General features: G+C 41.9%; 1 protein-coding gene across 3 annotated transcripts in view; it reads right to left on the minus strand.

Moving 5' to 3' along the window:
• Positions 1 to 13,310, minus strand: part of LOC120386491 (RIMS-binding protein 2-like) — a 390,924-nt gene that overhangs the window by 280,237 nt on the left and 97,377 nt on the right. For all 3 annotated transcript variants that reach the window (XM_039505876.1, XM_039505869.1, XR_005589747.1), the window contains exon 13: positions 12,851 to 12,985. In XM_039505876.1, coding sequence (XP_039361810.1) covers positions 12,851 to 12,985 — 135 coding nt within the window. Of the gene's footprint in view, positions 1 to 12,850; positions 12,986 to 13,310 lie in introns of those variants that run through there.

Consider the following 13,310-nt stretch of genomic DNA (forward strand, 5'->3'; position numbering starts at 1 on the left):
TGGGTAGTGTGTAAATAACATTAATAGCACCAAAAACAATTATTGTATGCACATAAAGCCAAAGGACAAAATGCTGGTTTAGGGAAGGAAGGAGAAACTATTGTTTTTATGGGTTTGACAACATATATCACTTACAAGAAAAATACTTCTTTTGTGAAATAGCATCCTAATGAATTACAATGCATTAACATTTTATAATCTCTACCTAGCCATTTTTAAAACCTCCTTTGATTCATGTTTCATTTTGCATAATGCATAAACAGCCCAATTAGGATGTGTTTTCAGGGGTTATTTTAGACCAAAGAGGCTAATTTAAATCCAGGGTGAACATGCTATTAGGAATTTAACAAATATCTGGGAAGGAGGAGGAGAGTGTTCCAATGTGCTACTTCATCTGGATTGTTGCCTGGCATATCAGGGCATCTAAAGACAGATATCTGTTACTAAGGTAAATGCACCCTCGCTCCCATGTGCACATACCCTGCAGAAAAGACTGATGCTGCTGACTGTAAAGCATTTCAGGGACATAAGACAATTGGCCAGACAACTGAGGACACAAGTCATTTGCCAGAACAAACTGTCCACAAGGTTCCTACAGTCATTCTACATAAAAACTGATCAGACTGTTAAGCTTCAGACGGAGCCTTATGTCATGCTCAGTATGACACAAGCACATTTTTACAAACTACTTATGGGTTATGTAATAGAGATCTGCAGAGCATTAGCAGTCACATGACATGGCCCACTAAGATTTCAAACTGCCACCTACAAAATTTAATTAGCAGGCAGTAAACATGGGACAGAAGGAGAAAAATACTCATAGGCTCGAGAGAGAACATTCTTCTTAACATTATGAACAATATACATGATTCTTTTTATGGGGAGAGGAAGGGTTGGGGTTTTTTTTAGTTTTGCTTTTTACATTTAGATAAAACTATGACTGCCACAGAAATAGAGAAATGCAGTGAGCAAGGAATAGGCTTAAATACCCATTGCTTGTTACAATGATAACTGTGGGCCTCATCCGGCTGGGTGCCCAGTGCCCTCAGCTCCATTTGCCTTCAATGGGGATCAAGGGCACGTGCCCATCTAATGAGGCCCTCAGAATTAGGTTTTATGGATCACAGTCTCAGCTGGTATAAAGCAGCCTAATTCTACTGAAGCCATCCTTTCTTTACACCAGCTGAGGATCTGTCCCTTATTTATTTTTTTTAAAGAGCAATGCAACAAACCAGAAGAGAAATAATTATTTCTGGAACATGGCAACAAAAAAAGCACCATGATTTTCTAGGGGGGCATAGCCAAGACAGGTTACCACAGAATGGGATAAACCATATTCAAACTATGAGTGGGGATGGAGGGGCTGAGGGAAAATATTCCACTTCTGGTGAAATTTCATCCTCCTCTCTGGATTCTGTTAAACCATCCCTCAGCAGGATTAATTTTAGCCCAGGCTCAAAAGGACCCTTTCTGCCTCTGGTACATTCTAGATTTCTGAGAATATACCTGAAGCTGCCTGTGATGCTGTTTATAAGAAATATGACCATTTGTATCATTGTTGCTTCCACTGCTATACAGTTGCAACAAATCTTGTCTGAAGGACACTCCACTCACACAATGGGCAATTGAAGAAACTCATCCTGTCCAGATAGCTCTTCCTGAGGATGCCTCTAGGCAGCAAGGGGCCAATTGCCACCCCCCATGAGTCAGCAAAACATATAGGGATATGTGATATGCTCATGCGACCTTGGACTCCACCTTGGGCCAGTAATTTTCCATAGACAGGGGCTGTGGGCTTTGTCTGGGACAGTAAAGTTTCCATGCACATGGCAGAGGATATAAAAAGACACCTGAGACATCTCCATGTTGCCTCTTTCCTGCTCTAATTCTCTGGACTGTGGATTTACATCTAAAAGTAGCTTCTTGAACTATGGACTGAGGACCTCCCAAGCTTTTGGAGGTTGCCAGTGAAACTTTACAAGCCAGCAATCTATTCCATCACTGCTACAAATCTGATATAAGGACTTTGTAATCATGTGTGTGTATGATCTATTAACCACGTATAACTCTCTTTTCTTTTAGTAACTAACTAAAGATTTACTAATAAGGACTGGCTGACAGCGTGAGATTTGGGTAAGATCAGCGATTCATAATGACCTGGGGATATGTGTCTGATCCTTCAGGATTAGAAAGAACCTCTCATATGGTGAAATGGGTTTTCAGTAACCTTTCACTATATTAGATGGGGTTGTCTGGATGGGAGCCAATGTCTGGAAAGCCTGGATAACCAGTGTGGTACTATAGTAGCTCTTTTGTTACTGGCTTGGTGAATCTAATTATAGAATAAACCATCCGTTTGGGGGATTGTCTTCCCTATTTCTTGCAGTCTGCCCTGAGTGTGGCCCATCCCAGGCACCTGGTCACATTGCCTACAAAAACTCCACATACTGTTCCGCAAATCAATCAGGGCCCAATCCTAGAAGCGATTGCTGTGCCCATCATCCCATTGTGCTCAACATCTTAGTGAATCAGGCCCTCATCTGAACACTAGGGAGGAGATCACAAAAAATCTGCAGTCAGCTCTTGACTATAAAGGCCAAAAGGAACATTGTGTCTAATTGTGATTAGATGAAATAGAGGAAAGAAGATTGTGTCCTACTGTTATGCTCAATGTGCCTTCCTTTGGTATGTTCAGAGACAGGTGTACATGGCTGCTGATTCATAATAAGCATCAACCATTTTCCATAGTAATGTCACATTTATCATCTTAAAAATCACTCAGTGATATTATAATATTTCTACAACATAATGTAGATGAGGTGAAACTTTATTAAAGTTAAAGTTAAAGAACTGATTCCTATTCCCTTCTCCCTACATGCTGGGCTTGGTAATGTGAATATTTTCTACCACATCCCCATTGCCACAATAATCAGAGGAACACACACTTAATTACACACTGAATACACCTGTGTTCACAATGGAGCAAAAAGACATTTTAAAAAAATCACATCTGGTATTCCAAAAGCTCATGTGAATTCAGGTGCTTCTGGCACTTAGAGAACTATTTGTCTAAGAATTAATAAACTGAAGCCAAATACTAAATGGTACTGGGCATTGCTAAATCCTCAATTTATAAGTAGCACCTAGAAGTCTCAATCAGAAATTGGGCTCCTGGTACAAGGTCTGGTATATTACATAGACACATAAGAAGAGAGTTCCTTTCTGAAGAGCTTAGACAAGACATAGGAGAAAGGAAGTATTATTTTCCATATTTTACAGATGGGGAACTAGTCACAGAGAGACTACATGATTTATAGTTTGTCTGTGGAGAGGTAGGAACTTAACCCAGATTTCCAGAGTCCCAGTCCAATGCAGTAGTCACCCCCGTTCCCACTAGAGTCAGAGTTGCAGATGCTTACCACCTTTCAGGAATTAGCCTGTCTTGAATTAAGAAAATTGCTCATTCTCTTTTCCTTTAAAAAATGTCGACATTTGATGTCTTCAGACTTGCACTTCATAGAATGTACCCGAACTGAGAACTTCAGCACAGTATTTAATAAAGGATTTTTTACAGTTATTGAAAGAGAAATAGAACCTGGGAGTTATTTACACTGACCATATTCAACCTTCAATGACTATCAGCTGCCCCATGGGATACTTAACTGTTCTACCTGGGCAATTACAGCATCCTCTGAGTCTTCCTCTATGCGAATGAGCACTATAAAACAAGCCCTAGCTTTTCACTGGTGAATAAAGAGTGGTTTCATGGTGTAGTGCTTGCAAGGGGCACCATTTTTTCAGCACTGTGGCTACATCCCAATTTTCTATTTTGCGCTCTGGGCATATTCATTTTTTTAAAAAAATATTTATAATAGAAATATAAGCAAATGCATTTTGTTTATGCCAGTGATGATCTCAGTGATACTGGCATTTGGTACAATTAATAACCAGTCAGAGGGCAACCTCGAGCATCTTAGGAAATAGCAGCATCAGCTGTGCTATGCTCTCTTTGCAGTTTCTTAAAGCCATCTCAAATACATTTTGGCCACCTCAATACAGCCCAAGGGAAGCTGTACACAGTGCTAGAGGAGTTTGCCATCAAAATGCCATTCCTATCAGACAGCTCCCTGGACGTAACAAGCTATTGCTAAAAAAAGGCAAAGGGGAAATAAAACACTGAAGCGTTTGTGCAAAACCTGGCTCTAGGCTAAAGCGTCTTCTAAATACTAAAATGTAAACAAGACAAAAAAAATTCGTTCAGCAGCCACGTCAATAAATTGGACAATAGCGTCTTCAATCTCAGAACTTTTGGGTGGCTCCAGTATGAATTCACTGCATAGCTCTACTTCCATTACAGTGCTGGACTGAAAAACTGACTTCGCTAGCAAAGTACATGGCTTCGTAATTTAATTATGGAATGGGTAGGACAGCTTAGTGCACGACCCCACTTGCTTTGGGGTAAAGTTAAGTGTGTGTTTTTAATTATTTAATTTTCTAATGGCAACCAGGTGATATGGTGATAAGCACTCATTACATCCTTGTGACAGAAGCATAATTGTGTAGTGATATAATATAACTTAGGCTCTGTAAAATACAGAAAGAATTACCATACCAAATCAAACCAATGATCATTCCAGAGTGAGATCCTGTCTTTGGCAAATCCAGTCCAGAAGTGCTATCACCTCCCATAGAGGGCAACTGTGAGAATGTAAGTCCATTATTACAAAGACATACACACTATTTTATGTTTATATTTATAGTATGTTTTTGTACATAAGTACTGAGTACATAGATCAGTGTATGTATTTGTGTAGGTATGTATATAAAATAGACATGTGCATTATACATATGCATATATTATACAATATGTGTTTGTGCATTATACACATGCATATATTATACAATAAAACATTGAGTATCTAAAGTAGAGTGTGCATAGTCATGTAATACACAAACACAGAGAAGTATATATTTTATATACATACCCAAACACCTATACATGCACATATGTTTATGTACCATCACCTATCAAGTGAGGTCAACCGTATATAGCAACACTTAAGGTTTGTGCACCTATGCTTGCTTATCAGTTAATCAAGATATCAAGTATCAGCTGCTCTTTTCATATCAGGGTTAAAGTTCTGGGTCCTCTACTGACCCACATTGTTTACGGCTCATCTTCTCAGGTTTTTAAAAGACCACGTGACGCCCTACAGCAGAAATTTGCCAATATGAGTCTTTAAAAAACAGAGGCACCAAATTTATAAACAGATGGTCCGTGTACATACTTGTATGCTATTCAGTGGCATGCAAAGTTAACCTGCACTTCTGTGCGTGTAGCCTTTACCACAGTCATGCTGTGTAAACACAACACAACATGCTAGGTACTAAGCAAAGCAACCTAACACCAATTCAGTTGTCTAGCAAGCAGCAAGTGAGGGTGCCCTCAGTCTGCAGAGAGTATAGCCGCTTCACTAGTTCCAGCTGATGTAGGGGTTTTTTGTTTGTTTTAATATCATGCCACGTCAAATGCATTGTTCAGGTTAGCTGGATGTCTTCACTGACAAGAGGAGACACCAATAATTTATAAATAAACCCCAAGACACTCAAAAAATGCAAAATTTTTGAATAATTTGTCTTTAAGTAGATAAACCCCAGTTGACATCGGCAAGAGTTCTTTCAATTTGCTTTCCTCTTTCAAACTGTGTACCAGAAAGACCCACTCTAATAATAATGAAACACCTTCCAGTCATACGAACTGAAACACAAACTGACCACAGTGACTCTCGCAGCATACAGTTCACTTCCACATTTATTTTTTCTCATTAATTTTAAGCAGTTCCCTTTCATTTCCATTCCATGGCTCTCTATGCCTCAATATTTCATGTTGTTTTCTTAAGGTGGCTCTTACCTTGCTCTGAATTACTCCTTATTTATATTTCGACAGTGGAAGCCTTCATTTTCCCTTATTCTTTGTATCCACTCAGTGCAGTTATTAAAACATTAACATGAATGGCTGCATTTTTATGCAGTGTTTCAAAATATTTTAGGATACTATAGGGACCTGGCGCTGTTATTGCCAGATGCAGTACCAATCCACACTGATACATTATTCTGTGGAGCCATTTATATATAAATTTCTCTGCATGGTCTTCTGCATTGGACAAAGCTTGGACAGTGCTTAACATTAATGGGCAACAAAAAGCAGTTGCTTTAAAACTTGGAGTGCATTTAAATCTACCACAAATTAAAATACTATTAAGACCATGCACAATTGTAACACTGATGAACAAATCACAGTTGGAAAGGAATATGCTTTTTGCCCTACAGTAGACCTTATAGGAAATAACCACAACTTTAAATAGAGGTCAATAATACAAAACCTGCAGTATTCTTTGTATATTTTAATTCCCAAATAATACTCATGAATGGATATCTGCTACATACTAACTGATTTACCAATATCTATACATGCAAGACATAGTAAAATTCCATTTGCATTATGCATACACATAACATTCTATGTCATACACACACATATGTCTAGTATATACATATCTTACACACCCTCCCTCCCTTTGGAAACGGGGGTCTTTTCACAAATGAACTAGTCCAATTCGGAACACAAGGTTTGCAAATTACAGTTAAAATAAAGACGCTTTTCCCACCCATTGGTGTCATCCCCACTCTGATGCCTGGGAAATACCGCAGATAATGTCATTAACAAGCTCTCGTGGGGGAGACCAGTCACACCGACGACTTTGCTATGACACCCCGGCGTTCATCTGCGAAGCACTGGGCCACGGTGCGTCTGCACACAGCGCTCGCAGGGGGGGTAAAAACCGCGAGCCAGCAGGGTTGCTAACTTCACCCACAGCCGCTCACGCAGGGAAGAAGCCGGGAACCATTAAACCTGTGTCAACCCGCATCTTCTTTTATAGGAAACCGACTAGAAAAATGACACAAGGTGAAACACATCAACGGGAGGGAGGATGGAATCATCTAGCAAAGGTTTAATCCCTCTACCTCCTGCTCACGCACAGATATCACCACCTTTTATCATTGTAAGCAGCACCGGGGTGGGGGTGGGGGGTGGGGATAAAACCAGTGAAGGGCATCCTCAAATTACAGCCTAATCATAAAGTTTGCCCGGGTGTGCTCAGAGTTCCTGCTGCAAGTCCTGGCAGCATTAGGGGGGGATTCCCCCATCCATCCCCCTCCAACTGCCCATTTATTTCTTGGCCCATAAAGCAGTGACAGAGGCGAGCTGCCTTTAGCGGGCTAGATCCGAGCCTACCTTGGCATCCGGCGCTCCCGAGCTCCAGCAGCAGCAGAGAACTGCAGTGTGCCGGGTGGGCTGAGAGCCGCGGGGGAGAGGCGGCAGGCGCAGCAGCGGGGGATCCGCTGGTCCGAGCGGCCGGTGCTTCACTCGCTGTCTGCAGGGCGGCAGGGGGGAAAGCGAGCGGGCCGAGCCAGCATCATGGGCCGTGCAGCAGCTGCCGGAGCCTATGAAACCGCAGGGCCGGGCGCTCCACGCACACGCAAAGATGGCTTGCCCCGGTTCGCCAGCGCCTCGTTCGCACGGGATTAAGCCCCGGCGCTGGAGGCTGGAGCCAGGGAGCTCCCAGCCTGGCTCGGTTACAAGGCGGAGGGGCAGGGCGGGGGGGTTATTTGCCCGCCGAGCAATGCCATCACAGGCTCACCTCCGTAGCTAGGCGGCGTGGCCTACTGGGACGAACCAATGGACTGTAATTGCGAGCTTGGGATCCCCCTCCCCTCCCCTCCGGCGCTCCGATGCTGAAGGGTATTAAATCAGATTACCTGGACCACGCCAACCTTTCCGTCCTTTTCCTTTTAGGAAAACTGCAGCCTCCACACATGCAAAACTTCAGCCGCTGACTGTGCAGCCAGCAGCTGCCTAGCAACTGGAGGGGAGATACTGGAAGGGCCCGGGGGGGAAGGAAGGATTTAAAAAAAAAAAACCCTCTTCCTCAAGGGAAACAAAGCCCTTCAGCCCTTATGTAAAGGCACCAATCTCCTCCTGATCTGCATGATCTGAGGGCTTGGGAAATGCGTGTCTCCTATAATGCACCTTCATTTTAGCAATAGGATATGTCATTGAAAGTTAATTGCCTATATAGCTCATGAAGGAATGTTGAGTGGAGCTTTCTGCATTTCCATGCAAGGCTTCACAGCGCAAGGAAATACTCTATTCCCAGGGTGCTTAGGATAATTTTACTGAATCCTTCTAAAGCAGCTACAGAAATATACTTCAGCTAATAATTTGGCTCTGTTATTCCAAAAATTAAATGTGCATGCCATTGAAAGAGGCAGTGTATATTTACAGCCCTTTTCAGACATGGTTCTTTCCACCTGCCCCGTTTTACAAATGAGCAAACTGAGGCAGAATTTTCAGAAGGGCTCAGTGTTTTCAAAAAAAGCTCAGCTCTTATTTAGGAACCTGAATAAGTGGCCAGATTTTCAAGAGAACTTATTTTGTTGTGTCCATGTTGGCTGCTCAGCTCTGTTGAAAATAGGATCTATCACACTGGATTGGACCAGGGATCCATCAGGTCCAGTATTCTGTCTCCAACAGTATCCAGTACCAAATCCTGTAGAGGAAGGTGTAAAACCCCTCACAGCAAGCATCTGTGGGATAATCTGCCCCTCACATTAGGTCTGATCCAGATTTCTAAAAGCTAGAGATTGGTTTAAACCCAGAAGCATAAGGTTTAATATCCCTGCCAACATTTACTAATATTAACTATTATAACTTTGGATATTTTTCCTAAGCACATAAGCATCAAATCTTTTTACATCTTGCTAAATTCTTAGCCTCACCAGCTTCCCGTGGCAATGAGTTCCACAGTAACTGGATTTCCTTTTATCAGTTTTGAATAGAAATTCTGGTAAAAAGTGTCACAGTGGGAACTTCTGGTTGCTGAACACTTTTGAAAATCCCCCATTGTGGGTATGGAGCACCTGAAAGTCTCACCCAGAGAGATTAAGGCCAAAATTTTCAAGAGTGCCTTATTTTGTGGGTGCCCATTATGACACACCTTAAAGAGGCCTGTTTTTCAGAAAGCATCAAGTAGCTGCCCTCTGAAAATCAGGCCAACATAAGGCATGTAAAGTTAGCCCCCCACAAATCCCTAGTCCCTTTTGAAAATCTTGGCCTAACTGACTAGCCCAAAGTCACTCAGCAGGAGAAGACGGGGATCAAGAAAAAGGCCTTGTATGTTCCTATCCATGATCACATACTCATTCCCTAGAGGCAAGTAGATTAGATTGAGGTTCTGAGTACATTGTAAGTACAACCATGCTTTTGTAACCAATGCCCATCTTCTGACCTGGTAACAGTAACAAAAACAACAAAGACTTGTGGCATTGTGTCCACACAGCAGATTTTCTTTCCAGCTGCAACCATATTTTAGTCTCTGTACCTTCCGGGCCACCCAGCTGTATTTGTATCAATGATGGGGGAAGAGGGGGGCTAGGCAGCTATCCCGTAGTGCCTCAATAGCGGAGCGAGAGCCTGGAGGACGAGCATGCAGAGCAGGACCAGCAGCATGTTAGGCAATGCATGCTGGGAGGTTCTACCACACAGAGAACTGGGAGAAAGGAGGACTGGCCAACCCAGTGACACTAACAGAGTTAGTGGGTCCAATCTATATTACTATTAAAAAAAAGTATTCTGTCATAGTTACAGGAAGACAACCAAGGCCACTGGCATAATAATTGCCATGGTTACTTACAGATTACTACCCATGGTGTACGTAGACCAAAATCATGTTTAGAGCCAACCATATTATAAACTCAGTTGTAGTGTAGACAGAGCCTAAGGGGTGGATTCTGTCTTATGCCTGAGCTTTGCTCAGCCTGGGATGTGTCAAGGAGTTGGCTCCAGCTCTCCAATTTTAAAGGCCAGCCACAAACCCTACGCAACTTAGAGATGCAGCCAGGTAGCAGCATTAAGTTATCCCACTGGTGGAGAGTTCTTAATGAAACCTACGGCAAAGAATGACTATTATAGCATAGTGGAGTTCAGCCATACCTTTTCCCTGCTCCACATGCTAGGAGAGGGTGGGGGCAGAAGCACAAAGACTGACTGCAGCACAGACACACTAGCAAAGACTTGTCCTATGCTGGGAGAATTATCTGCTGGACATTTGCCAGTAGATTATGGCCCCTTTATGCCCCACCTGAATGAACATAAGAACGGCCATACTAGGTCAGACCAAAGGTTCATCTAGCCCAGTATCCTGTCTTCTGACAGCGGCCAATGCCAGGTGTCTCTGAGGGAATGAACAGAACAGGGAATCCTCAAGTGATCCATGCCCTGTCACCCATTCCCAGCTTCTGGCAAACAGAGACTAGGGACACCATCCCTGCCCACCCTAGCTAATAGCCATTGATAGACCTGTCCTCTATGAATTTATCTAGTTCTTTTTTGAACCCTGTTATAGTCTTGGCCTTCACAACATCCTCTGGCAAGGAGTTCCACAGGTTGACTATGTGTTGTGCGAAGAAATACTTCCTTTTGTTTGTTTTAAACCTGCTGCCTATTAATTTCATTTGGTGACCACTAGTTCTTGTGTTATGAGAAAAGGAAGTGTTATTTACTCTATTTACTTGCTCCACACCAGTCATGATTTTACAGACCTCAATCAGATTCCTCCTTAGTAGTCTCTTTTCCAACTTGAAAAGTCCCAGTTTTATGAATCTCTTCTCATACAGAAGCTGTTCCATACCCCTAATCATTTTTGTTGTGCTTTTCTGAACCCTTTCCAATTCCAATACATCTTTTTTGAGATGTGGCAACCACATCTGCACGCGTATTCAAGATGTGGGTATACCATGGATTTATATAGAGGCAATATGATATTTTCTGTCTTGTGATCACTTGAGGATTCCCTGTTCTGTTCATTCCCTTAGAGACTCTTGGCATTAGCCCCTGTCAGAAGGGGAGAGAGAGCTCAGTGGTTTGAGCATTGGCCTGTTAAACCTAAAGTTGTGAGTTCAATCCTTAAGGGGGCTGTTTGGGGAACTGGGGTAAAAATCTGGGGATTGGTCCTGCTTTGAGGTCCCTTCCAACCCTAATATTCTATGATTATCTATCCCTCTCTTAAGGATTCCCAACAGTCTGTTCACTTATTTGGCTGCTGCTGCACACTGAGTGGATGTTTTCAGAGAACTATCCACAGTGACTAAGATCTCCTTCTTCAATGGTAACAGCTAATTTAGACCCCATCATTTTATATGTATAGTTGGGATTATGTTTTCCAATGTGCATTACTTTGCATTTATCAACATTGAATCTCATCTGCCATTTTGTTGCCCAGTCACCCAGTTTTGTGAGATCCTTTTGTAGCTCTTCACAGTCTGCCTGGGACTTAACTATCTTGAGTAGTTTTGTATCATCTGCAAATTTTGCCACCTCACTGTTTACCCCTTTTTCCAGATCATTTATGAATATGTTGAATAGGACTGGGCCCAGTACAGATCCCTGGGGGGCACCACTATTTACCTCTCTCCATTCTGAAAACTGACCATTTATTCCTACCCTTTTAACCAATTACCAACCATGAGAGGACCTTCCCTCTTATCCCATGACAGCTTACTTTGCTTAAAAGCCTTTGGTGAGGGACCTTGTCAAAGGCTTTCTGAAAATGTAAGTACACTGGATCCCTCTTGTCCACATGCTTGTTGACCCCCTGAAAGAATTCTAATAGATTGGTGAGGCGTGATTTCTCTCTACAAAAACCAATGGTGCAAAGAGGCCTTAAATAGGCTTGAGAACCTGGTCCTCTGGCTCTGAATTTTGTCTGGAAGTGGCTGTTATCGGGTCTCTCTCTCACTCACTGGGTTTTTTTCCTTGCAAAAAATTTCAAAAGGTCTTCTTTTTTGCTCTGCATCGGAATGAAAACAGTTTTTGAAACCTCAACATTCTCTGGTCGGCCCTAGTAATCATGTCATTTTCTTTCTTCCCATCTCCCATTTCAGTTTAGAGATGGGCTTGACCTGCAGAAGTTCAGATCTGGATGCTAAGTTAAACAAAGTTGAAGGGTGTATGGTTCTAAGGATTAAAAAAGAGAACAACCAGCTATGAAGTTTGAATCTTGATCTGAATATCAATGTTTGAAGGTGTCTGGATCTTAAGTTTTGGACTGAATTCATCTCTAGTTCTTAGCTGCACGAGAAACGACGTGATTTTTAAGTACCTAACAATATGAGCAAAGCTAGTCTGTGGTGCCTAAATAGGAGCCCTTTTCAAAACAGTGAGCAAGGCTGTACTGATGGCAAGCTTTCAAAAAAAATGTCCTTTGTGACTAGTAGCCACGTAAAACCTAAACCAAAGTCTTAAAAACTTAATGTATTCAACCTGTTTCTCGCTGGCAGATCAGCACCCACAAGGTAAGTTATTGCTGTTACCAGTTGGAACGATAAGATATTAAAGCATTACCAACATAAATAATTTACTATTTATCTAGTACTATACATGGTGAGCTCTGCCAGATGGCAAGTCAGCGTCAGATGCTGAGTATCTCTGTTGCCATTTAAAATTTTACAATTGTCTTTAGGGAAAGCAATAGTAACTCAAGCCATCTCTTATGCAGTATAACTGCAAAATGCCATTTCAGTGCTTAACCTTCATTCATCTTCACAGCCATTTCTAAAGGAATTGCATATTCTTTGTATCCTCCAGGAAATTATCCCTGCATAAATCAGAAGTAATGCCATTGAAGTCAATAGAGTTACAATGATGTGAGGGGATTCCTCTTTGCACAGCAAAATAAGACTGGAAAAAAATTAAAACAACAAAATAGCCAACAGTAATGAAGGAACTCACCTGGCTAGCTGACAAAATGCATGTAGGCCCTCCTGTAGCGATGAAGGACAGCTGCCTCTGAAGCCACAATAGCTCCTTCTGAGACTGTTTCAATAGCTCCTCCATATCACTTGGCTTCCGACCCATCAGCCCTTCCTGTATGACAAAAATGTTCTTCAATAGCTGTTTTTTAATGCACAGCAATGGCAATGTACAATTTATCATCACTGGATTTCTAGGTAAACAATAACATCTGCCAGAGTAAAGTATCTATATTTATGCATTTGAAATATTAAGGATCATTAAACCAAGAAGGAAAAAATGTTCCTGCTGCATCATGCTTGAGTTGATTTTTATATTGTAGACAGCCTTGTACTGTATAGCATCCACATAAGGGATAAAGATTGTACAATCAAAATAATTCAGAAAGCACATAAGATTGGAATTTCTTTGTCTTTTATTTAGAATTGTCCATATCACA

The sequence above is a fragment of the Mauremys reevesii genome, linkage group 18, assembly GCF_016161935.1.
Source record: "Mauremys reevesii isolate NIE-2019 linkage group 18, ASM1616193v1, whole genome shotgun sequence".
Classification (NCBI taxonomy): domain Eukaryota; kingdom Metazoa; phylum Chordata; order Testudines; family Geoemydidae; genus Mauremys; species Mauremys reevesii.